General features: G+C 50.2%; 2 protein-coding genes across 4 annotated transcripts in view; both read right to left on the bottom strand.

Moving 5' to 3' along the window:
* Nucleotides 1–9,024: 9,024 nt before the first annotated feature.
* Nucleotides 9,025–26,686, bottom strand: part of CHST3 (carbohydrate sulfotransferase 3) — a 41,341-nt gene continuing 23,679 nt past the window's right edge. For 2 of the 3 annotated variants that reach the window (XM_033434157.2, XM_004273151.3), the window contains exons 2-3: nt 16,609–16,830; nt 9,025–15,227 (exon numbers count right to left, since the gene is read on the bottom strand). In XM_033434157.2, coding sequence (XP_033290048.1) covers nt 13,946–15,227; nt 16,609–16,766 — 1,440 coding nt within the window. In that variant the 5' untranslated portion in view covers nt 16,767–16,830 and the 3' untranslated portion in view covers nt 9,025–13,945. Of the gene's footprint in view, nt 15,228–16,608; nt 16,864–26,686 lie in introns of all 3 variants that reach the window. The other variant, XM_033434158.2, reaches the window with a different exon arrangement.
* LOC101273634 (cadherin-23) overlaps nt 26,653–26,686 on the bottom strand; it is a 198,519-nt gene continuing 198,485 nt past the window's right edge. Inside the window, exon 42 of the mRNA XM_049697264.1 lies at nt 26,653–26,665. The gene's annotated coding sequence lies outside the window, so the exon portion shown is untranslated. The remainder of the gene's footprint in view (nt 26,666–26,686) is intronic.

The following is a 26,686-nucleotide window of genomic DNA, read 5'->3' as shown; positions in this document are numbered from 1 at the left end:
CTCACAGTGGTGTGGCACAGCTGTTCTGAGGTCAAGCTCTGGAGCAGAAAGACCTGGGTTTGCAACCTGGTCCACCCAGGGTCTACCTCTCCAAGGCTTAGTTTCCTCATCAATAACATGGGGGATAATCAGTAAAATTATCAAATCAATCACCCATTTCGCAGGGTTGGGAGGATCATCCAAGGAGATAATGCATAGAAGGTACTGGGCATGTACCTAGCACATAGTACATGCTCAATCAATCATCATCATTATGATTATTGATCAATTGTGAGTATCTGGAGGGTTTTGAGAGAGGTATTTTGAGTGAGTGGAGGTCCTGGGCCTCTTGAGGAGACTGATAAAGCTCAGGCAGCTCTTGCTACAGAAATGGACTGAGTGTTGTCTCATTGTAAAGGGCACAAAGGAGCTGGTGACTTACACTTGAACCAGTGAGGCCCAAACCACTTCAAATTGGACAGTCCCATCAGTCATATACAGGGAGGGACTGACACAGACATGGGGTCTGATGGTGGGTTTTATTTTTCCCTGATTGGGAAATTATTGGTACAGATGATTACAAATTAAGCCATACTGGAATTGTTGCTGAGTTTCCAATGAAATGGAGGGTATAGAAGTAAGTGATACTGAGTCTGCCTGGCAAGTCTGACATGGGATGTCTTTTATTGCGCAGACAGGGACTGTGCTCTTCACTTCTGTGCCCTGCAGCCTGGCAGGGGGGCTGCATACTGCGGGCACACAGCCGGCATTTTTTTTTGTTTGTTTGTTTGTTTTGTTTTTGGCTGCCTTGGGTCTTTGTTGCTGCACAGGGCTTTTGGCCAGGGGGGCTACTCTTCGTTGCAGTGCACGGGCTTCTCACTGCAGTGGCTTTTCTTGTTGCTGATCACTGGCTCTAAGTGTGCAGGCTTCAGTAGTTGCAGCACATGGGCTCAGTAGTTGCAGCACGTGGGCCCTAGAGCATGCAGGCTTCAGTAGTTGCAGTGCACGGGCTCAATAGTTGTGGCTCATGGACTCTAGAGCGCAGGCTCAGTAGTTGTGGCGCACGAGCTTAGTTGCTCTGCCAGCCAGTGTTTGATGGGCTGAACTGTTTCTGCTACTTTCTATCTCAGCAAGTTCCTTAAACCTTGTCGAGCCTCAGTTCTTTTATATTTGAAATGGAGAAATAATTTCCACCCAGTTGAGAGCAGTACTGAGGATTCAATAATAGATGATGAGCAAGTCCCCAGGACGGTGCCAGGGTCATAGTAGGAGCTCAAGAAATGTTCATTAAATGAAAGTGCTGCCAAAAGATGGAAACAACCCAAGTGTCCATCAACTAATGAGTTGATGAGCAAAGTGTGGTATATCCATACAATGGACTATAATTCAGTCTTAAAAAGGAATGAAATTCGAATACATCCTACAGCATGGATGAATTCTGAAAACATCATGCTAAGTGAAAGGAGCCAGACACAAGAGGTCACATATTGTATGATTCCATTTATATGAAATGTCCAGAACAGACACATCCATAGAGACAGAAAGCAGATTTGTGGTTGCAGGGCATATGAGGGTACCCTTTTAGGGTGATGAAAATGTTCTAGAACTAGATAGTGGTGATTGTTGCTTATTATGGAGGTCCTAAATGTCACCAACAGTAAATGTCACTAACAGTAAATTTTATGTCATGTGTATTTTACTACAATTGAAAAAAAAATTGTTTATTCCAAGTGCCTCTTAAACTTCCTTACCATTCATTCGTTCATTCATTTATTCAGCCACCACTTGTGCTGTGTCAGGCATAGTGGGAGACAATATGAAGCCTTTCACTGAGGCTTAACCACCCATGAAAGAGAACTTGAAGGGCACAACATCTAGAAGTAAGCTGTTGGGAGCATGTCCCTGTAATGGGGTCCTTGGATTTCTACTTCCAAGGGAAGTCTTTAAAAATATATATATATATATTTATTTATTTATTTGGTTGTGCTGGGTCTCAGCTGCAGCAGGCGGGCCCTCTAGCCGCTGCTCTTGGGCTCCTTTGTTGTGGCTCACCGCTCCTTAGTTGCAGCACATGGGCTTCTTAGTTGCGGCAGGTGGGCTCCTTAGTTGCAGCTCCAGGGCTCCGTAGTTGCAGCTTGCCAGCTCCCCAGCTGTGGCACACGGGCTCCTTAGTTGTGGCACATGAACTCCTAGTTGCCGCATGCATGTGGGATCCAATTCCTCTCCCCGACCAGGGATCGAACCCGGGCCCCCTGCACTGGGAGCACAGAGTCTTCTCCACTGCGTCACCAGGGAAGTCCCTCCAAGGTGATGTCTTGACACATGTCTTCTCAGCTGTTGCTCTGCTCCCAGCCAAGTGAGACCTGCCTGCTTCAGGAAGCGGTAGGCTGCAGACCAAGTGTGAACACACCTCCATTCGGGCCAGCCAGACCCCTCCAGGGCCAGGGAAGGGGGGAGAAGTGCTGCCCATTGGACAATGTTTTGAATGAATTGATTTAAACTCAGATCTTCTTGGTTCTCAAGAATCAGTCTCTTCTCTCATACAGACAGAAGGCAGAGGGCATTTTTTTTTCCTGGAAAGGAAACTGCTTAAAGAAATCAAGATCAAGTCAGAGGAAAGAGACTGCTGAAACACAGAAGTGGAATTAATGAAAGCTTCCAAAAGGAAAGAGAAGATTAGTCCTACTCACTCACCCAGACTCTGGGAGTTGCCCGTTGCTCTGTGAGCCATCTCAAGGTCTGTCGCTGGAATCTCAGCACTGGTTTTCAGGATTTGTCCTGCAGGGGGCAGCTTGACTGCCTGGGGCAGATGCTGAGGGACCTATTCTATTTGGCCCAGGTTCCACTGTATGCTCTATTTAGGCTTCCCTATAGCCTTCAAAATACTTGTTGATTCGTTGATTAACTGAGAGGCATCCAGAAGAGGGTGAATAGGGTGAAGGGCCTCTATCTTCAAGTAATAGCAGCCACTGTTTATTCAGGGCTTACCATGAACCAGACACACTACATGCATCCCTGTCCTTCACATTGATATTATCCCCATTGTATACATGAGCAGTCCAAGGCTCAGAGACGGCAATTCACTGGTCCAAGGTCACACAGCTAGGACACCTTGCTGGAGAAGAGCAGACTCAGGCTGACTTTGAAAAGCTGGCACATAGGGGAGGGGTCAGACTTGTTCTGTATGATCTCAAAGGAAAGCCTTTCATTCTGGTCCTCCACAGCCTTTTCGTGGCCTTTGGGGTCTCAACAGATCGAAGTGGGAGACTTGAGGCAAAAGATGGGACAGAAGGGTCTTCAAGGAGGAGGGATGTGGATTCATATCCTGACACTACCGGTCATGTCAGCTCTCTGTGCCTCTCTCTTCTCATCTGTAAAATGGGACATAATTGATCAGGCCAGGCCACGCTGCTTCATTCTACCTTTCACGGTTCCCTATAGCTCTTGGGATCAAGTCCAATCTCTTATCATGACTTAGAGGCTCCTGCACGCTCAGGTCCTAGCTTTCCTCTCCAGCCTCTTGTCTCATCACCTCAGCCAGAGCAAACTGTTTCTCGGTCCCCAAACTCTTCAAGTTCTCTTCATCCTCCTGGTCTTTTTACACACTCTCCTTGGTCACCCTGTTGAACTTTCCTAGGTGGGCAAGAATGGGTGGCATTTGAACTCAGGCGCTGGAGATTGCCATGCTGATCTTCACAACAGCGCACCCAAGGGATGTGTTGGGCCCCACAGGTGAGCATCGTCTACTATGTGCCTCAGAGCAGAAAGAAGTTGAGAACTTTCAAGGGAGGGTAGCTCTGGTATGGACTGGATGCCGGCTGGCTCTGTCCACCCTCCAGGTGGGAAAAGAACCTGTGCTACTCCTCACTGCTTATTCTGTCCTCTCGCACAGGTGGGCAGCAGCTGTTTTGGGGTAGGGGTGGGCAGGAGAAATCCAGGAGGGTGTGGTAAGAGATGGTGAAGGGAAGGTTGAGTTCCATGGTGTTCTGACCAGGCAGGCCTAGGCAGAGCCCATGGTTTCCAGACTAACCATGTTATTCCTGAGGTCTAAGCATTAAGGGTCCCCTGGTGAGCATTGTCGGGAAAGCCAGCCCAGACCCCAGCATTCCACCAGGACTTTAAGCTGTGGTTTGAAAACTCAAACACTCCAGGGCCTGGGGTGCTGTCCTAATGAATGGAGTCACAGCTGTGGCCCTCTTAACCTGTTGCTTTCTCACTTTGGAGGGACATGGATTGACAGAGAGGATGTCTCTGTTGGAAGTAAAACATCAATGCAGATGCCGTGATAAATGCTGCCTAGTATTGGAGAGACCAGAGGGAGACTGGGCCGCGCCCTTCTCCCAACTGAGGCCCGCTGTTCCTGCTGGGATGAGAGCCCCAGGTGACCTACCACCCCAGGGAGCAGGTGCTGTCAGGCCCCGCTTCTATCTCACACCTTTCACTGGAAATTTGCGCTGTGATCTGGAAACTTTCAACCACTTGTATCTTCCTTCCTCTCTGGGCCTGACATCTTTTTTCAGAATTCTGGAATGTTGTTCTGCCAGCAGGGCAAGTGCTGGGGAATTAATACTTCCGAGGAACAACCTTCAGCCAAAGACTGACAGGTCTTCTTTTTCTTTTTTTTTTTACTGGCATAGGTAAATTTTAATATATACTTGGCATTTTCTAGATCCTGATAATTTAACAACTCTGAGATTTTTACCAATATAATGTATAATTCTTTTTTTAAGTATAAATATGAACAACTTTTTAAAATTTAATTTTATTTATTTACTTTTTATACAGTAGGTTCTTATTAGTTATCTTTTTTTTTTTTTTTGCGGTACGCGGGCCTCTCACTGTTGTGGCCTCTCCCGTTGCGGAGCACAGGCTCCGGACGCACAGGCCCAGCGGCCATGGCTCACAGGCCCAGCCGCTCCACAGCATGTGGGATCCTCCCGGACCGGGGCACGAACCCATGTTCCCTGCATTGGCAGGCGGACTCTCAACCACTGCGCCACCAGGGAAGCCCTAGTTATCTATTTTATACATATTACTGTATATATGTCAATCCCAATCTCCTAATTCATCCCACCACCACCACCCCGCCCCCTGCTTCCCCCCTTGGTGTCCATACATTTGTTCTCTACATCTGTGTCTCTATTTCTGCCCTGCAAACCAGTTCATCTGTATCATTTTTCTAGATTCCACATATATGCATTAATATACAATATTTGTTTTTCTCTTTCTGACTTACTTCACTCTGTATGACAGTCTCTAGGTCCATCCACGTCTCTACAAATGACCCAGTTTTGTTCCTTTTTATGGCTGAGCAATATTCCATTGTATATATGTGCCACATTTTCTTTATCCATTTGTCTGTCGATGGGCATTTAGGTTGCTTCCATGACCTGGCTATTGTAAATAGTGCTGCAATGAACATTGGGGTGCATGTGTCTTTTTGAATTATGTTTTTTTTTTCTGGGTATATGCCCTGTAGTATGCTGGGTCATATGATAATTCTATTTTTAGTTTTTTAAGGAACCTCCATACTGGTCTCCATAGTGGCTGTGTCAATTTACATTCCCACCAACAGTGCAAGAGGGTTCCCTTTCCTCCACACCCTCTCCAGCATTTGTTGTTTGTAGAGTTTCTAATGATGCCCATTCTAACTGGTGTGAGGTGATACCTCATTGTAGTTTTGATTTGCATTTCTTTAATGATTAGTGATGTTGAGCAGCTCTTCATGTGCTTCTTGGCCATCTGTATGTCGTCTTTGGAGAAATGTCTGTTTAGGTCTCCTGCCCATTTTTGGATTGGGTTGTTTGTTTTTTTGATATTGAGCTGCATGAGCTGTTTATATATTTTGGAGATTAATCCTTTGTCCGTGGATGCGTTTGCAAATATTTTCTCCCATTCTGACGGTTATCTTTTGGTCTTGTTTATGGTTTCCTTTGCTGTGCAAAAGCTTTTAAGTTTCATTAGGTCCCATTTGTTTATTTTTGTTTTTATTTCCATTGCTCTGGGAGGTGGGGACTGACAGGTCTTTGATGTAGGAATACTCTTGGGCTCCCTCACCTCACCCCTCATCTCAGATCATTCCAAGGTTCAAGCTTTATGCACTTCCTGGAGGCGTTCAGCTCCAGTTGTCCAAGGTGGCAGCTGGCTCAACCCTGCACCCTTGGCTGGCTGTCTCCTCCCCTCTTCCCCTCCTCCCCTGCCAGGCTGTCTGCAGCTCCCACATAAACCATTTGCTCTCAAATCTTTGTCTCAGCATCAGCTTGTGGTGTAATTCAAACCAAGTGACCCAGTTTTCAAGAGGAAGCAGAAATCTGGTTTTTATATAAAATCCCTTAATTTTAAAGTGGTGGCCAGTTGTTAAAAAGAAAAGCAGACCATGCATGGACCACACATCCACAGGGTAGATTTGGTCCATGGCCAGTGCTGTGCAGGGCTATGTGTGTACCTGGGCCTGGCCTGACCCTGACATCCCTTAAATGCTTCGGCATCATGGCTTTGGCTATTCTCATGGGTGCTCTTTCCAGCAGCTTGGCTTTATTCTTCCCCTGCATCTCATGAGAATGTCCCCTCCTAGCTGTCACTCTCTGTTCCCCCCTCCCTCCCTCCGTCCCTCCCTCCGTCCCTCCCTCCCTCCCTTCCTTCCTTCCTTCCTTCCTCCCTTCCTTCCTTCCTTCCTTCCCTCCTTCTCTTATTCTGATTTTCTTGAGGAAGCCCCTCCTGCTGAGTCTTTACTACTTGCTTGCTCTTCTAATAAACTGCACAGCAGCATTTAGCAAGGGGTTTACTAGCTACTAGGGGATTACATCTCCAGGGAACCCATTTACTGTTGGTAACCTTTGTCCGGCTGTTTCAGAAATGACTCCTTTAAGAATGACCCCAAGCTCTAGTTTCTCAGATCAATAGTGTCCTGTGGTGTTTATGCCTGGCCTGGTTCTCCAGGGTCTCCACTCTCTGTGGGGGTCAACACATCTTTTGGGTAATGCCACAGAGGCCCTGCAGGTGTGGGTTGATTTGAGGACACGAAGGGTTTCAAGCGACTGGGAGGTTTTATGACAGCTGCATGGATGCCTTGGAGCTGTGAACTCTGACCCATAGTGACCCTGAGGCTGCTACTCCCCACACAGGCTGACTCTTGCCCCTGGCCTGCAGCTCAGTGAGAATGATGTGAAAGTGGGATGGGGCCCTGAAACCCTGGGCTTTTTCTCCCCAGCCACTTCACCTACCACCTTATTGTCTGCTTACCATGGCTTTTAGTCTTACACTTGCAGGTATCTGGTAGGTACACATTGTTCTATAGAATGCCAAAGTCTTGAAAATCTTGTTCGGCAAACAAAAAAAGTTTTCATGGTAAAAGAATTCCACCCATAAAATTTGTTATGAGTGAATCCTTGTAAGCTGGGTCAGACAGAGGAAAGCAGGGCTTCTAAGAGCCTTTAATGCACTAATGTGCACTATGACTTCTTAAGGGAGGTTAGGTGACAACAGTTCCTCCAAAAACACTTGGGGCACTGCTACAGACTCTAGGACCTGGCAGTGCGGGGCCTGGCAGGGCTCCGTGAGCAAGTGGCACAAGTCCAAGGCCTCTCTCTGCTGGTGATCAAACTGCCTGCAGGGATGGAGCCAGCTGACTGCCCCTCCGAGACCCCATGGGGTGTTCGGCTTCTTTCCAGGGTGGATAACTTGGGGTGTAGTGCAGGAAGATTCAGGAACCCTAAGAGGTCTGGGAGTGAAAGGAGGCTCAGCCTAGGCTGGTGGCTGAGGGGGCCAGTGCGTGGGGACGTCGCTAGTCTCTGCTCTATGATTAGGGCAATTTGATTCTCCAGGTGGCCATTTGTGGTAGGAAACACAGCCTAGAAATTAAACTAAATATATCCAGTCCCCAGCAGATTGGACACAGCAATGGCACCTGGCTGGGGATGGGGTGGCCGAGGTTCCACCCAGGTCGGGATGTCATTGTGCTGACTCCTATATTTTAAGGGTTGGGAGGGAAATGGTTTGAGCTTCCAAGACCTGGCCTGGGTGGAATGACAGAGATACAGGTTTGAGTTTTGGGGAAAAGGTCTCATTTCCTCATATCATGCTTCACTCTGTCACCCCTTCACTCCAGGGACCGTTGTCCCCAGTGCTCAGCTCTTCTCTGCCTCCTCATGGCTGCTGCAGTTCCTACTTCCCGTCTGTCCCCAAACCCACAAAGCTCCACCAGCTTTGTCTTCCTGTGTTCCAAAAGGAACCCTCGCCCTTTTCCCTGAGGAAATGCCCATTCCCTCCAGGTGGCTGTTAGGAAACAAAAGCGTGGAAATTTAATTTGCACTAAGTTGATATGACTGATACAGCAATGTAATTGCATTAAATTTCTTAGTTGAAAGGGTTCTTGGCAATCTCAGGTGATTTTTGAGATTTTGTTGAAGGCCAAATGAAATCTTAAGTACTCTTTCAACATGTGAAGTGAATGAACGCACAGTTGCTCCGAGTGAGAGCATTGCCTGCCCTTTCAGCTGACTTCAATCCATCCCTAAAGGGGCTTTTTTGGAACAATGGTTATCAACTACTAATTACACCTTTCATTCTAACGGAAACTGGGGTACAGATTAAGGGAAGTGACTTGCCCAAGGTCACAGGGCCAGAGAGTGGCAAGGCTGGGACTTGTCCCCAGGTCCCCTGACCTTTAGCTAATGTTCTTGTACCTTCCCAACAATGATGAGGTATTTCTCTCTCAGACCTCATCCTTGTAGCCAACTCCAAACAGTTATCACCAGCTCTGCCATTCTGGTAAAAGAATATTCATCACACCCTCTGCACTTATCCGTGCTTCCCTTGTGCCTTTCACCCCTGAAGAGTAGGCAGTTTTTCTGACCTGCTTCATGCTGGAAGTTACCCCTTTCCTACTGCTGCTAATTTTTTTCCCTGTTACTTTTTTTTTTTCCTATTCCCCTCCCCACTCCAGCTTTATTGAGATATAATTGACGTACAAATTTTCCTGTTAAATTTTTACAACCCAGTTGCTGCTGAGAATAAACGCAAAAAAGAGGGCAGAGACATTTCAGATTCTGCTCATTGCGCGTTTTCATTTTTAATTAAATAAATCAAGTAAGCCATCAGGTGATGGGTTCACATTCTGTTCTGCAGAGAAGATCCTGACTGGTGGTGGCCACCAGCTTTCTGAAGGCAGCCCCTGTGTTTCCAGGAGATTGTAGCCACAAGAACATCTGGGACATTGACGGCAAGGGGGCTGGGAGCAACATGGCCAAGCAGGCTGAGCTACATGCTACACATACACACGTGTGGACACATATGTACATACCATGGCCACGTATGGCCATGAAGGGGTATCCTGTACTATGCGCCCATGAAACATGACAGGGGGCCAAAATTCTTGGCAAAAAGAGTTTGCAGGAACCAGGAGGGAGCAGGGGAGCCAGGCAGACTTGGCCTAGAAAGTACAGATGAAAGGGAGACTTTAGGGGGTGACCAGTTCAAGCCCAATGACAGAAGAAGCAAGGAACATAGGCCATTTTATTTGACAAATAAATACAAATAAAATACCTGGTCTACAGTATGAGCTAGGCCCTGAGGATGGTACCATGTAATCTTGGAAACACATAACTAACTAGTCCCCCATGCACAGTATGGAATGACAAAGGTCACAAGACCCTAGGATCTTGAAGTTCTTAAGACATCTGAGCTGCCAACTCTGCTTCATCCTTTTGAGGTAAAGAGCAGCTTCCACTCTTCTGAAACCATGGGCAGTTGAAAGGCCATGTGGCTACATTCAGGAAACCCTGGGCCGCCTCCCTACCTTCTAGCTGGACCATGTGCTAGGAATCTTCACAGGCAAACTCATTAACTTTGGAACTCAGAGGACGCTCCTTCTTTAAATTTGTGCAGACTAACAAGATCCACGTCTTGGAGCTCGTCAGACTGCACAAGTTTAAAGAAGGAGCATCCTCTGCAGGCATCTGTTCCCCCACCCCACTCTCCCTGCCTCAGGAACCCACCCCTCTGAGACCCACCTTTGCTTTCAGCCTTTGGGGATGGGAGTGGGAGAGGACTGCCTTGGGGACACAGCCATCCAGTCTTCTGCCCCTGTCCTTCATAATCCAGGGCCTCTGAAGGGATAGGCCTCATAGTCAATTAACACAGAACCAGGGCTGGAAGAGACCTTCAGGGTCAGGACCAGACCATCTGATGCTTACATCTCCTGTCTGCTCTCTAGGCCAAGCATACATCTTCTGGGACAGGGACCTCCTGGAGCTTGTTCAGAAAGCAGAGGTGGAAGGGAAAGATGTTCTTGTAATGGGTCGGTTGGGTCCTCTGCTCTTAAGGGTTTGGTTAGCAGCTGCCCCATTAGACCAGCCTCTGGCATAGCTCCCAGGCTGAGGGTGCTGGCAGGCAAACATTTTTTTCCCCTGTTCATTTGGTTACTTATTTTCAAGTGAGTGCATCACATAAAGGGACAGAGGGCTAGAATTTGCTTATGTCTCTCAAACTTAATAATAAGTTGGTGATAACCTGCAAGGGCCATGCTACAGAGATCTGCTTCTTCTTTTTCCCTCTTCATGGGACTCAGGAATCCTGCCCCCGCAAAATGCTGCTCCCAAAGACCCTTCCCCCCATGTCCTCATCCACTCCAAGGTTTATAAACAAGGCCCAGAGGAGAAGCCAGGAATGGGCAGCAGTGGCGACAGCCTGAGGGTGTTGGACACTGCCGTGTCTCACCAAGGCCTGGAACCTTCTGAACTATTTTTATAGGCTGGGCTAAAGAGGTCTTCATGAAGAAAAAGAAAAACGAATAAACGCTCATTGCTGAATGAGCCTCTTGTTCCCCGGAAGCTGGCGGTGGGCAGAGGTGAGGCCTCAACACTCCCTCTGTCTCCAGGCAGGTGGGTGCTGTGGAGGTGAAGGCTCATGGGGGGCCAGAGGGAGCAGAGAAACCAGGGCTGGCCTCGCTGGAAGAGGAGGCACTAGCTCCCAGCTGGACCACCTCCCCTAGCCCAGCTCCCTGCTGAAAACCCCTCACACGTTACTCCAACCAGGTCCCATGGAGTGTAGGAGTCAGTAGTCATCCCTCCCTCTCCTCCCTAAACCCCAAGGGTTCCCAGAGCATTGCTAAGCCCAAGGCAACACTCTCTTGAGGTGTGTCCTATTTCAGATACCTGGACAAAGGTAATATAGCAGAAAGGGCCTTACTGTCATATCTTCAAATCAACAAGAGGAAACCGAGCTAAAAAAATACCCTGCGGCCATCGTGACTCCCACGCTCCCAGTTTTGTCCTCTCGTGTATTCTGAATCGTCTTGGAGTGTCCTTGTATGTATGAAGTGAATGGTTTCTATTATTATCGTCTTTTTTGATTTGGGTACAGCTTTGAGTCCCTGCAAAAAATAAAATATTTTCTGTCTCTTCTTTTTCACAAAATAAATAAATTAAGTCAATCTGCAGTGTACAAATTGATAATGTCCTGAGAAGTCCCAAAGGTCCATTCTCGGCATAGTCCTCAGAGCTCAGGGGTGGAGGCCTTGGCCCCAGAGGCACAGTAAGGGAAGAAGGAAGAAGTCTGCAGTCCACACTAGGAGGGCCCCAGGAACCAGAAAGGGCCTTGGATAGAGGTGCCTGCCTCCCACCACCCCCAGGTGGGGAACAGTGGAGGGAGCAGGGCAAGGGCTGGGGAAGAATGGCCAGTACTTCTGGGCCTGCCAGAATCATCCTGGCCCCACTCTGCCCCAGGATCAAGTTTTCAGAGCTGGAGTCCCTTTGGACCCCAAATTAGAGCCATTTCCCAGCACAATTTATTCTTGGAACAGAAAACCTAGAGACTTCCTCGATTGGCTGAATCCATGGTGATGGAGACCCAGCAGCTCAAACGCACTGACTGTAATGGATCCCACAAGATGGCCACTGTCCTCACCTTTTCAAAGGCTGGCTTCCTGCCAGGACACCCCCCCCTTCCCTATGGCAACACTAGCTGGACCCAGATCCTGTATTTCCCTGCTCCCCATAACACTCAAAACAAAACTCAGCCCTCTGGGCTTGACAATGAGACGGATCTGATACAGAGGTTGTCCAGGAAATCAGAAATAGCCCTTAGTGAACTGCTGATGCTTCCTGCAAGTTCTGAGGTGGTACTGAGTGTTGCCCCCTAGTTTGGGGTGGGAATGGGGAAACGCTTCCACTCTGGGGACATCTGCTTGGTCATAGGACCCTGACGCCCCAGGAAATATGTTAGGACCTGGGAGAGATGTTCAAATCTGGCCTCTTCTTGGGGAGGGGGTGAGGATTGCTAATTTATGCTGTCTCTGGACACTCAGCAAAGAACGCCACTGGTTTCTGACATTTGTTCCACGTTGGATCAAACAAAAAAGCCCGTGGGGCGCTGTGGGCTGCCATGTGGCCACCTTGGCTCTGGTTCTTCTGGGGGAAGGCTCCTCCTCCTCTTCCTCCAGCAGGAGCCAAAGTGCTCCCCACTGGTCTTCCTGGCCCCCCTCAGCCCCTCAAGCCCACAATGCTTCCAAGCAGCACTCCTGTAGAAACAAACCTGAAAACACAGCCACAAGAGACCAAACCATAAATAACTTAAAAAAAAATAAAACATGCACCCCATCCCACATTGAGCAATACTCTTCCCAGAGCCCTAAATGAGGAATTCCAGACACTAACCACATAACCATGACGACCAACCATGTGGCTGACCTCTGTCCCTGTCTTCTCGGGGGACGGGGTATCCTGATGTGACTTCTCCCTTAGGAGCACTCTGTATTTCCTTCTGCGCCTTGCCCCACAGCGGCCTGGCCGGAAATGACAGGACTCATGAGCTGCCTTTTGCCTCCAGGGACCACTGATGCTCCTGCCAGTCAGGCTTGAGGCCGCTTTCAAATATGGACCTGCTCTCGGGGAGCCAATTGAGCTAGGACAGGGCCTTCGGGCTGCAATCACACGAGGGTCAGCCATGCCATTTCAAACCGTGCTGCCTGCTAGCAGCAAGGACACGAATGGGTCAGGGGAGGTAGCCACGAGAATCTAAGGTGGGCAGAGGCCGTGGACTTGGCAGTTCTGCATCCACCGTTCAGCCTCAAGCTTGGATGGGGAACAGGGTCATGGCCCATGACCGTATATCATTCCCCCCTCCCCGAATAACTCTAAAAGGTAAGCAGAGGCTTTTCTTTAGGTGTGTGATACAGACAAAGCATAAGGCAACGGGGAAGATTTTTTCTGTGTGTGTGTTTGTGTTTTTATGTTCTTCTGCCTCTCTGTGTGGTGTGAGTGTAGGTATTTGTCTTTATATGTGTATGTTTGTTTTGTAGCTCTATATAGAGCTGATTTCACCTCTCCCCAGGGACCCACCCAGATGCCACACTGGATTATGGAGAAATTCGGAAACTGAAAGGTTGACACTGAGTACAGCAGGGGGTCTGACTGTGGCTAGTCAGTGTCTGAAACCCCTTCTGGTGGTTAAATATTTGTGGACTCTGACCCACAGGGTCTACAGGCACCTATGTGTGTTTCATGTATATTTCTCTCTGTGTGTGTGTGTGTGTGTGTGTGTGTGTGTGTGTGTGTGTGTGTGTGTGTGTGTGTGTGTGTGTGTGAGAGAGAGAGAGAGAGAGAGAGAGAGAGAGAGAGAGAGAGACAGAGAGAGAGACAGGGAGAGAGAGAGGGAGAGAGAGGCGAGAAAGGCTTGTCAATAGGCTCGGGCCTGCCTGGGCCTGCTCAGGACACCACAGCCCCTTAGGTCTGGGTTTGCAGCCCTCAAAAGGACTGGCCACTGTCCTGTTCTCAGCGGGAAGCTCCAGGCCCACAGCTAGGGCGGGAAGCGAGCGGGCTGAGGGCCTACTTCTACAGCGCAGGCGCCACCTACGCCCTGCACGTCTTCCTGCCCACCCCCGCGGCGGCGCGGCAGTCTCCCAGCTGGCCTGGGTGAGGCAGGCAAGGCGGGGCTTTCACCAGGAGGGGTGCTCGACGCCCCGGGTCCCCTACGTGACCCAGAAGGTGCCGCGCTCCTCCAGCAGGCTGACGGAGCGGTTGGAGAGCGAGGCGGCGTCCTGCACAGGCTTGTAGCCAAAGAGGCGCATGGCAGGGCCGCAGGCAGCCTGTACCACCTGCGCTAGCTTGAAGGGCATGCTGAAGCGCCACTTCTCAAACTGCTCCGAGGAGTTCTTCTGCGTGGAGTAGATGCCGTCGTGCGCCGCCTGGGTGTTCTTCTGGATCCAGTCCTCCACCTGCGGGGTCAGGGGAATGCCTGCAAAGCGGTACATCTCCTGGGCCTTCTGCAGCGGCCTGAGGGCCACGTCCTCGTAGCGCACCAGCATGTAACGGCCCCGCAGCCAGGCCGGCTGCCTCAGGCCCAGCTCAGCGGACAGGCGGATGCTCTCACAGTTGCCCTTCAGCCGCAGCACCTCCTCCTCCCTCAGCTGGTCCTGTCCCTTGGCCAGCCAGTTCTTCCAGGTCTCGTACTTGTCGGCGAAGGCCACCATGCGGGAGGCTAGCACAGCGCGGGGGTCGCGCACCAGCTGGATGACGCGGAGGTCCAGACGGGGGTCCTCGGCCAGCGGCTGCAGGAACTCCAGCTGCCGTATGCGGACGGCCTTGATTGCCATGTGCTCCTTGCGGCGGCAGGCCTCGGAGGCCAGCGTCATGTTGAGGAGGCCGCAGCGGCGGTTCTTGCAGGGGTACTTCTCGAATACCTTCTTGACGAGGGGCGTGCAGACGGGGTCCTCGCAGAGGGAGCGGCTGGAGCCCCGGCGGAACACGAACTGGGTCAGGTGGTCCTCGGGTGCCGGGATGATGAAATGCTCCAGGAGGTACAGGTCGCACAGGAAGAGCTGCTTGAGCACGTCGCGGTATACCAGGGCCGAGCCTGCGGCGTTGGCGCCGCCCTGCTCGAAAGACACCGTGCGCTCGATGTGCCACAGCGGCTCGAAGAGGTAGAAGATGTTGCCCTGCTGATTGAAGAACTCGCCCACAAACGAGGAGCCCGTGCGCGTGGTGGCCATGAGGAGCAAGTGGCGCCGGGGCGGGGCCTCGGCAGGTGGGCGGGACTCCTGCTCCCACTCTGTGGTCTCCTCCTCAGCCTCCTCTGCCGGCGCCACGCCTAGCTGCAGACTGAGGTTTCGCAGGCGGCTCTGCAGCTGCGTGAAGGCCGAATCCAGCTCACTCAGGGACAGGAGGGATGCGTTCTCGGCCAAGACTAGGGCTGGGTCGGTGCTATTGGCATCTGCCGGGGATTGGGGGATCTGCTTCAGTTTGTCCGAGACCCTGTGAGAACAGAGGGATACCGGGGTCAATGACTGACTGGGGACTCCATCCCCTGTGCCACCCTGAGGAGCATCCCAGGATAATCACCCAGAAGCCGACTCTGAGGCAAGGATTTGAGTGTAAGTAGTTTATTTGGGACTTGATCACAGGAAGAACGGGTAGAGGGGTAGGGAAGTGAGGCAGGGAGGAAAGGAAGTCCATAAGGGTGAGCAGGCTACCCCTGTGGCCAAATCGCTCTGCCGGAGGAACCCCAGGAGAAGGTGTAGATAGAACACACCTCAGGATTCTCTACCCAAGGGGTGTGAAGCTCCCAGTTGGCCTTGACTGAGGGCTGCTCCCAGAGGCATTTACTCCCCAGGACTTGTGGCTTGCCAGTGTGCAGGTGGAGAGAATGCCCTCAGGTGGAGAGTTGCAGGATCTTGCAATAGGACCCAGTAGGCACAAACTGGAGCAGTCCATGCTAAGGAACCCAGGCAGGGCACTGACATAGTGCCTACTACATAGCCCTATTCCTAACCTACCCATCCTGGTTGATGCTTTCTTGCAGGGGTTGTGCTTGGGAGAGAAGGTCTGTGAAATCTTTCTATGTCTTGCAGGCCCACTAGCAGGGCCACTGCACACAGCGGTACACTGCCAACTCTAGGGGGCAGCATTCCCAGCGTAGCTGTTGTGAGTGCACACCCCTGGAGTTGAACAGTGCACAACCTGGGCAGCTGAACATGGCAGCCCTGCCCACCACAGTATCTGTACCAGGACCCTGCCTCACCCTCATCCATGACTTCAGATTGGTATAGGAGATATGCTGTTAATGTGAGGCATCATCCTAGGCCAGGAAGTTAATTAATAATAACCACAGCCAGCAAGTACAGGACACCAACTGTGTGTCAGGCACAGGGCTAAACACTTTTACATTTTCTTATTTAATCTTTACAACAAGGCAGGCCCCATTATTAGTCACATTTTACAGAAGAGAGACTTAAGACAGAAAAGTGAAATAATTTGTCTAAGCTGTCACAGCTAGAAAGGGCCAGAATCAGGGGAATTCCCTGGCGGTCCAGTAGTTAGGACTCCATACTTCCACTGCAGGGGTCATGGGTTCAATCCCTGGTGGGGGGACTAAGATCCTGAAAGACGTGCGCTGCGGCCAAAAAAAAAGTGCCAGAATCAGGATTCCAACTCAGACTGCCTGAGTCTGGAGCCCAAGTCTCACAGCTGTGCGGTCATGAGGACATGGGCATGACCTACTGCCTGGGCACAGGAGAGGTCTGATGATTACTGGTTGAGGGATTGCCTTTGTAGGTCCACAGACAGCCCTACAAGCTACCTCTCTGCCCCCACCCACCCCACCTTGACAGGGAAGACTTGGGCTTGCATCCCTCACCTTGATATGATTTTATTTTCCTTTTCAATGAAGACAAAAACCACCACCACAAAAGCAAGGAAAAGGGCATATTTGCTCCTCATTCTCAGGCTGTGCAGAAAGTGTCGGCAGTCCTGGGGCAGAGTGAGTCCTTTCTCCATGGGGAAGGGTAGGGCCATGGGCACTCAGCTTGGGGACATCACTCAGGACCTGGCTCGTTGTTCAGGTGGGGGACACCTGGTCCTGTGGAGAGATGAGCGGTCAGGACACCCTTGTCTGTAGATGAGAACAAACAGGAGCTTTTCCACCAGACTTTTGGGGACCACAGCCCTGTTTTGTCAGAACCCCAGACCCACTCTCCCAATGGACTATGCCCCAGAGACTTGAAATGAGGTCATTCAAAATACCAATGAACCTTCTGATTCGTCCATGTCACTTCCAGCAGTTTATGCTTTGACTTCACACATGACTGAAAGGCAAGTGTATGAAAAGAATACTCCTTTCAGTAAACATGTTTGCAATAGCCAAAGAGTGAAAACATCTAAATAAAATATGCTGGAGCAAGCAGTGGATTATTATGCAGCCACGAAGAATAATGAGGTGGATCTACTAATGCTGACGTGAATAATCTACTATATATTGGGTTGGCCAGAAAGTTCGCTCAGGATTTTCCGTAAGATGTTACAGAAAAACCCAAACGAACTTTTTGGCCAACCCAATATGTTATAATTTTATATATAAATAATGTGTATATATTATACATAAGCAAGCTGCAGACATAGTGTGTTTATATAGGCTAGGGTTTCTTAGCGTCAGCACTATTGGCTTTTAAAAAAATTTTATTGGAGTGTAGTTGATTTACAATGTTGTTAGTTTCTGCTGTACAGCAGAGTGAATCAGTTATACGTATACATATATCCCCTCTTTTTAAGATTCTTTTTCCATATAGGTCATTACAGAGTTCCCTGTGCTATACAGTATGTCCTTATTAGTTATCTACTTTATATATAGTAGTGTGTATATGTCAATCCCAATCTCCCAATTTATGCCCCCGCTTTCCCCCTTGGTAACCATAAGTTTGTTTTCTACATCTGTGACTCTATTTCTGTTTTGTAAATAAGTTCATTTGTGCCTTTTTTCGATATTCCACATATAATCAATTTCATATGATATTTGTCTTTCTCTGACTTACTTCACTCAGTATGACAATCTAGGTCCATCCATGTTGCTGCAAATGGCATTATTTCGTTCTTTTTTATGTCAGCACTAATAACATTTTAGATCAGATCATTCTTTGTTGTGGGGATTGTCCTGTGCATTGTAGGATGTTTAACAGCATCCTTGGCCTCTACTCATTAGATAACAGTAGAATCCCCTTTGCTCAGAGGTGACAATCAAAAATATCTCCAGACGTTGTCTAATGTCCTCTGGGCAGGGGGGAGGTACAAAATCATCCCAGGTTGAGAACCTCTGATGTAGTATGATCCCATTTGAAAAAAAAAAAATTAAGGGAGAGAAAAGTGGACTGTGACCACAGGCATACACAAGGCCTGTAACAAAGGGACGGGTAGGTCAGGAGAGAAGGGTGGGATGAGTCTTAGTGTTTGCTGTGTAACATTGTGCACTATTAGAAATTTTACCATGCAGATGTATAATTTTTGTTTTTGTTTTTTTCTGGCTGCGTTGGGTCTTCGTTGCTGCATGCGGGCTTTCTCTAGTTGCGATGAGCGGGGGCTACTCTTCGTTGTGGTGCATGGGCTTCTCATTGCAGCGGCTTCTCTTGTTGCGGAGCATGGGCTCTAGGTGCGTGGGCTTCAGTAGTTGTGGCTCGCGGGTTCTAGAGCGCAGGCTCAGTAGTTGTGGCACATGGGCTTAGTTGCTCCGCAGCATGTGGGATCTTCCCGGACCAGGGATTGAGCCCGTGTCCCCTGCATTGGCAGGCAGATTCTTAACCATTGTGCTACCAGGGAAGTCCCGGATGTATAAATTTTTAAAAATTAACTAAAGGTTTTCCACCATAGCATGTGAATTCTAACAAAATCCTTCACATGGCCTCGGCCTTCGGGTCTCAGCTTCGTGGGGCAGCTTCCCCGGGATAGGTTAGGGCCTCCTCCGCCCCGCCACAGTACAAAGACTCTCTTTAAGCACCTGAGACTTTGTCATAAAGCAGGCCCACTTGTAATGACTTGTTCAGTGCTGATCATCCCTTTGGGGAGGGCGGGGAGTTTGTCTGGCTCCCTCATTATCCCTTAGCACTGGGCCAGGCACACAGGAGACACTCATGCATGGCTGCTAAATGACAGAATGGTTAAAGGAATAAATGACTCTTAGCGGAAAGTGTATATATTTTTTAAAGCTGGAGTAAAAACACCATTGCCCAATGGAGGCTGAATCACCATTTCTTTCACTCGTCCTCACCATCACACACACACACACACACACACACACTGTCCCATACCACAAGCCGCAAGATTCCAGCACAACCCCCTCTTCCAAAAGTCTATCCCTTTCTCCACAAGGACCCTCATCCATGGGAGACAGTCTGCTCCAAGTTTGGAAAAATCTTATTGTGACCTTGTGCAGGACATCCAGGACCATCCTTCTTTCTGGGAATAATGAATTTCTTCCAAGCTGATGACATGGGGGAGTGGGAGGGCAGAAAGGAGGGTCCCAGGGCTGCACCTTCATCACACAATGGAAGTGGCTTTAGGGACAGCCAGAAAATCTACCCTCTGGAGAAAGCAGTGAGGCTTGTGAGAAGACAGATGTGTACCCTGGCAGCTGGAGTGGAGCTCCTCAGCTGTGCAGGGCGGAGTGGTGGTGCGGCAGTGGGCAGCTCTCCCTGGCAGAATGCTGGGGTGCTTTGTGAGTGTGGGTAGTTGGAGGGGAGCCAGGAGGGAAGAGGGCCGCAAGCCCATTTCAAGGGCAACTGAATATTTTTGCCTCTTCCTAATTCTTCTGGGCCATTTCCTATGCACTCATTAAGCAGATATTTTCTGAGCACCTCCTATGTGCCATTCTAGGCACTGGCAATACAGCAGTGAACAAGCAGACCCAGCCCATGCCCTCATGGGGCTTACACTCTGGTTGAAAGAGTCAACTAGAAGGATATGGGTAGATGAAATTTATTGAAATTTATAAAGTTACTACTCTATGCCTGGTGTCAAGCTAAGCACTTGATTTGCATTTCCTCATTTCACAAAAGCCCTATTAGGTAGCGACCAGCCCATTTTACAGATGAGGAAACTGAGGTTGAGAGAGATTAATTTATTTGCCCAAGGTTCCTCCAGCGGCAGCCTGATCACCCCTCTCAGATCGACGTCATTCCAGCCTCTTGATGTTCCACAGTGACACCCCCCCACCCCCGCCATAGCACATGTGGTTGGGCTTTCCAGCTGATGGTCTGTCTTTCTCCCATTCCCAGACTGCAAGTTCTCTGAAGTCAGGACCAGCGTCTAGAATGGCATCCACCATATATCAGCTGCCCAGCAAATCACTGGTGAGTCAACCCGTTGAAGCTGGTGCCTGGAAGGCTGTCAGCATTCGTTTGCAGAATGCCGGGCAGGGCCATGTTCCCCATGCACCCAGTTTAGCCTGTGGTGGGATGCGAGGCCACCTATCCTGCTGGGAGGGTGAGCCCCAGTACTGAGTCTGCAGAGCACAAAGGGTTGAAATCCTGGCTTTCTTCTCTCTCGGCTCTCAGCTGAGAGTTGCCTGGATCTGATGATGTGATGGAAGCAGAAGGAGCTAGGACCAAAAGTCCTGGGCTCTTGTCCTTTCTGCATGTCTACCATGCTGTGTAGCATTGTATAAGTGACTTAACCTCTCTGGGCCTCACTTTCTTCACTGGTAGCATGGAAAGGGTGGTTGCTGTGAGGAGCAGTATCTGGTACATGGGAGAGGGAGAAAAGGCAGGTGTGGCCCAGGGGGAGTTGCGTTCACTGTCTTCTCTCTTTTGGGTCTAACATCTTTGGTAAGATTTACAACTTTGGCTGCCTTGATGACAAAGATCCTGAACCTTCTCCTCCCCTCCCTTCCGGGCACTGTTTCTATTTTCGAGTCGCTGTCCCAGCCCCCTCACCCCCCAAATAATACCAGATTCCTGAGAACCTTCACGACATTGCCCTAAAAGGAAGACGCAAGGGTGAAAACTCCCTCCAAATGAAACCGCAGGCAGGCTGTTGGCTCCTTTGCCCTGCCCAGGCAGGCTACCCCTAGGGTTAGCTTTGGCAGGCCAGCAGGCAAGTGGGCAGGCAGGCGAGAGAGGTTTAGACCCGGGGGTAGCAGAGGGTCACAGATGCCAGGAGGTCACGGGTCATGAGGGACGAGGACAGGGCTGGGATGGGGGTCACTCAGGTAGAACCTGGCCTGCAGGAGGCCCTTTGCAAGAAGTGTGTCTGTGATATCTGTGACACTGGACAAAACTACCTCCCTCCCCAAACCCGTGGTGCCCCCCTTGCTTAGCTCATGGGAAGAATGAAAAATCTCTTCCTTTACTTGATGGATGCCATCTCCCAGGGGAGTACTTGATACCTTCCTGCCCCCCCAACACCAGCAAAAGGAAATTGTGACAGCCAAAGGAAAAGGTGGCACGTCCCTGCTGGGATGCCAGTGGAGGTCATATTTCCAGGGCACCAGGGGCAGGTGCCAGCCCAGCTCTGCCTGGATGCAGTGGGGAGTGGGGCAGCCGTCCTGGGCCCAGTTATACTCAGTACTCAGCTCAAATGTCCCCTCCTCCGGAGTCCTTCCCTGACCACTGACCTAAAGTTGACCATCTCCCCTCTCCCTATCATGTTCCCTCTCTGCACCCTGCTTTACTTCCTTCCAGGATGGAAGTGTACTTGTTTGCTGCCTATTTCAGTCACTGGAGTGTGAGCTCTCTGAGGGGAGAGCTCTCTGTCTGCTTCATCCTTGTATGCCCAGTGCCCTGCTCTATGTGCACCAGGCACAGTAGGTGTCTCATAATTTTCGTAGAATGAATAGATGGATGCCTTTTCCAAAGCACTTAGCCCACTGTGAGATGCTTAATCATTCTAAGTTGATGGAAAATACAAAGAGGAAGAAGAAAAAGCCATTGTTCCCTGAGTGAAGCATATGTGCGCACTGTGACCTGTGCTGCGGGTATGCGCTGATTATATGTCCTGAGTGTGTACTACAAGCGTGGGCTGAGCGGGTACTACACGTATATACTACATGTGTGTGCTACGAGTGTGTACTATGGGCAAACCTTGGCGCTTGGGGCTTCACATACATCAGTCTCTTGAATTATATCAATCCGGGATGCCTTTTTTAGGATAAAGAAACTAGGCCTTGTGGCTTTCAGTTCCAAGTCTCTCCAGCTATGTGCTAACAGTAGGGAGGGCAGAAACCAGCGAAGGCATCCCAGGCAATCTCAGTGAGGGAGCGCACTGGAAAAAAAGCAGGCTGTGATCTGAGGCCCGAAACTCTAGGCACCAGCTCCCCTACCCGGCTCTCCCCTCGGAGGCCTTTCTGCTCAGGCCTCCCTCGTGACCTGGCAAGGGGCCTTCACAAGAGAACAGCTTTCTACTTGGATGGCTCCCAGGCAGGCCCTGGGCCCGCCGCTGCCTCCCGTGGGGGGAGGTGGGGTCCCAGAGTCTGCTGTGAATGGCGCTCTGATAAGGGATGGGCCCTGCCAGACGTTGCATCAGGCAGCAAAGCTCCACTCCCCTCCCTTGTCTTGCTCGCGGCCAAGAGCACAGTGGGGACTGGGGCCTCAGCTGTGGCAGGCCCTGCTCACAGCCTTTGCACTGGGCAGGAGGGGCAGCCGCCTGAGCCGAGGGAGGCCAGGAGCTGAGATGGACGAGGCTCCTGGGCAGAGATGCGAGCAGTGAAGCCCATCGTGGGAAAATTCTGAACTAACTCATGAGCGGCAGCCCTCGGGGGCCGGGAGGCTGCCGCAACCATGCCGTGTCGCCAGACACCCGGGAAGGGAGACCTCGGGGGGCTTTCTGTGAGTTGTCTCTGGATCCCCTAGAGTGGAGACGGAGGGCAGGAGCGCACGTGCTCATAGGTGACCTCTGCTTGGGGGATGCAGGAATCCATCCAGGGGCCTGTCCAGGCAAGGTTCTGTTTCACAAAGGGATGCCCAGAGATGGCTTGGGCTGTCGAGCTTAGCATCTGACAAGAGAGTAAATGGCCAGGAGCCGTTGGACGAACCAGTGAGCGAAGGAATGAGAGAAGGAGGAAGTGGATGGAGGCCTGGCTGACGGATGCTCCCCTGCGCAGCCTGGGGCTATCATTCCTCCCCAGGTCCCTCACATCCCAGGGCTCCAGCTTCCTCTCCCAAGAACAAACCATCTAAAACTTCCTTTTGGGCACATGTCCAACCTCAGCCAAGATAGAGCCAGAGTACGTGCTCCAAAGGTGGGGGTATGTGTCACCTGAGTGGCAGTGGGCATCCAAGAACTCGTGAGAAGCTGTGGGCCAGAGCCACGAGGTGGACCAAGGGGCTGAGGCCAGCCTGGTGGGGGTGGGGCCTCCACAGACTCGGAGGGAGCCAGCCCTGGCCGGGACAGACCCCGCTGCCCCTCGGCCCCATTTGGCTGTGCGGGGGTATGGGGCAGCACGCTCTCTACCCCCAGGGCCTGCTCAGCTGTGTGAGAAGCACATCCTGTGCAGAACGCTGATGGCTGCACGGATACGGGCCCCGAAAACAGTCCCAGCCTCCCTGTCCGCACAGGTACCTCCCGTGCCTCTCACGCTGAACCCTAGGCCCTGGGCCACTTCGGAGCCGACCCACTGCTCTGGGCTTTCCAGCCCTTGCCCAGTCAGGAGCTGCAGCAGAGGCTGGTATCCAGGAGGCCCCTAGCCATGCAGCCAGGCAGCCTGGTGAGGAGTCTGTTGGCTTCTTTGGAACCGACCTGGACGTGGGCTGAGATTCGTGGCCAAGGATGTGCACCCAGCTCTGGAAGTCCAACGTGTGAGAAGCGACTTGAGTGTCTCAGCAGACAGGGCTGGCTAAGTAACTGCAGTGCATTGGCACAATGAAAGCAAGCCAGGCAGGGGTTAAAAACGCTGATGCGCAGCTACAAAAATGGAGCATTAAGTGATGATTCTTTTCACTTTCTACCCTTTTGGATTTGAATTTTTGACAACCATGCACATGTACCACTTTAATGAATAAGCTTTAAAATCTCATCTGAAGCTTAAAAAGAGAAATGTAAGATTACTTTGAAAGCGGCGTGGAAAATGCATTGGAAGAAGGAAGGACTGGAGGCCGGGAGAGCAGGCTGTCCCTTCTGCACTGGTCCAGGAGAGAGGAGGCGGCCTGAGCAAGCAGGGACAGAGTGGACAAGAGGAAGGACAGACATGTGAAACCTTAAGGAAACCCGCGTGGTGCATGTGACTTGCATAGCGTGGATGAGCCTTGAGGACAGTATGCTTATGAAGTGAAATAAGCCAAACACAAAAGGACAAATCCCGTATGATTCAACGTACATGAGGTACCTAGAGGAGCGCAATTCGTAGAGACAGAAAGGAGAAGGGTGGTTGCCTGGCCCTGGGGGGAGGGGAAATGGGGAGCTGGTGTTTAATGAGGGCACAGTGTCAGTTTGGGAAAATGAAAAAGTTCTGGAGGTGGATAGTGGTGAAGGTGGCACAACATGAATGCACTTAATGCCACTGAACTGTGCACTTAAAAATGGTTAAAATAGGGGCTTCCCTGGTGGCGCAGTGGTTGAGAGTCCGCCTGCTGATGCAGAGGACACGGGTTCGTGCCCCAGTCTGGGAAGATCCCACATGCCGCAGAGCGGCTGGGCCCGTGAGCCATGGCCGCTGAGCCTGCGCATCCGGAGGCTGTGCTCCGCAACGGGAGAGGCCACAACAGTGAGAGGCCTGCGTACAGCAAAAAAAAAAAAAAAAAAAAAAAAAAAAATGTTAAAATAGTACATTTTATGGTATGTCTATTTTCCACAGTAAAAAAAAAAAAGAATTCATAAACAATAGGCAGGGTGAAGGAGGGCAACAGAGGACTCCAGGAGGATCCCTGGTTCCTTCCTTGGACAGCATTCCTGTTCTCTGCTGCACCCACAGCGCCTGGCACGTGGCAGGGCTCATAATGTTTGTGAGGTGAATGAATGGATTCATAACTGTGTTTAAGAATTGGCTGAGTTTCTTGTAGTTTCTCTTCCCCCATGTTAGTGAGGAAGATGACTAACATGCCATTGATTTTATATATAGAGAGAGAGAGAGGGAAAGAGACAGAGACAGAGAGACAGACATAGAGACACAGACAGACATCTTGGAAAAGCCTGAACAAATTATACAGTGACTGTCTTGACTTCTTTGCTTTTACATATTGACTTTGAAGCCCTGTGACCTTAGGAAAGGAACTTATACTTGAGTGGTTTCATTATTTATAAATGGGACACTTAACAGCATCTACTGTATACTCAGTGGTCGTGAGGAATTCAGTAAGATGCTGGTGAAATGCTTAATCCAAGCCCAAGTTGTGATAAATGGTCCTACTAAGGAACCACTCACCCTGTCTTTACAGATGCAGCAGACTCTGTGGCTTGTGACTAGTGGCAAGTACTGGAATGGTTGCAGTGGGGTGGGGGTCTCAGTCCCCTAAAAATACCAGGGTGTAGGAAACAGTGATAACCTGATCTGACCACAGCTAGAGACACCCCTCAGGCAGAGCCAACATCTGCTCATTTATGGATAGCATTTGGCTCTGGGCATCTCATCCTCTCTCAGTCTCATCTGGGGATAAACTTGCTGACTTTCCCTGTCCTGAGCACTGCAGTCACCTGTAGCCCTGAAGCAGCAGAGCAGCCGAAGAGAGACCCAGAAACACCATAGGCAGAACGCTTAAGGATGCTCTCTCCCCAGCTTCCCTATAGGCCAGAGCTGCTCACAAATTCCATACGGCCCCCCATCTCCAGGAAGTGCTGAGTGCGCTGACAGGAGTGTGGCTGCAGAATGACAGAAGCCATGGGGTACAATGGAGCCCTGCGGAGTAGCCAGCTCCACTCTGGCTGTGGTGAACAGAGGCATCAGGCCTCAGATCTGTCAGGCTGAGGTCAAGTTGAATGCCAGTGGATTTTGCCCCCAGGACAAAATCATGCTGTCAGCAGGGACTCAGGCCAGCAGCCTTACACAAAGCAGCTCGGCTTCCCAACTCTAGCTGTACTTGCCTTCAACTGTGCAAGTGTGCATTTCTTTCGGAAAGGTCCAAGAGAAATTTATCCTATACACTACCCCACCAATCATGAAAAACATGGCTTTTGCCCTAAAACTGCAGAACGTCAGGATTGGAAAGGACTTGGAAATTTTCTTATCCACGCTTCCTCTTTTTTCATCTATAGCAATTCAGGTTCAGAGAAGGGAAGTGCTTGACCAAGGCATAACTGGATGGTGACAAAACTTGAACTACTACATAGGTCTCCTGCCTCCCAGGTTAGTGATGGCCCTGCCAAACTTTATCACCCTGACTCTCATAGCTTAGCCCACTCAATAACCTTCAGCACAGGGATGTCAAATAAATGGTACACATTCAACTCAGCAGTCCTATGCCTGGGGCAGACATCACTAATCAATCATTGTCCTCTTTTCAGCTGAGACTAGATGTAGCCTCATAAGACTTCTCAGTGCAGTGCCAATCCATTAGAGCTGGCATGTGAGATAAAACCGGTTTGCCCCTCCAACTTTACAGGATCCTTACTGGCTACCAAACAAAATTCCTCACCCTCCTTTAGTTTACCATTCTGCTGTCTGACATCACCCCTCAATGCCAGCCAAATTCCAAGTCTCCTCCTACATAAACCTTCCATTCAAGCACATGTGCCTTGTACATCCATCCTCCAAGCCTTTCATTTAACACATAAAGGCCTTTACTGAACAAAACACCACAGATTACAATTAATGGTGAGGTCACTAAGAATAGTTAAAGCATCAAAATTTGCAAAAAAAAAAAAATCCTTTTGAAAAGAACTGCAATGGTTGCAAGGTTCTTATAATTCTACCTTTCTCCCTCGCTTGGCTTGTGCTTTCATGAATGAGAGTGGAGGCAGCGTTACAGAGAGCCTAGGACACTGCACAGAATGGCTGCTGATCCCTTCCACACCACAGCTGGCAG

Source organism: Orcinus orca, chromosome 14 (genome assembly GCF_937001465.1).
Source record: "Orcinus orca chromosome 14, mOrcOrc1.1, whole genome shotgun sequence".
In the NCBI taxonomy this organism is placed as follows: Eukaryota; Metazoa; Chordata; class Mammalia; order Artiodactyla; family Delphinidae; genus Orcinus; species Orcinus orca.
This window is presented reverse-complemented; position numbering and strand designations above follow the sequence as displayed.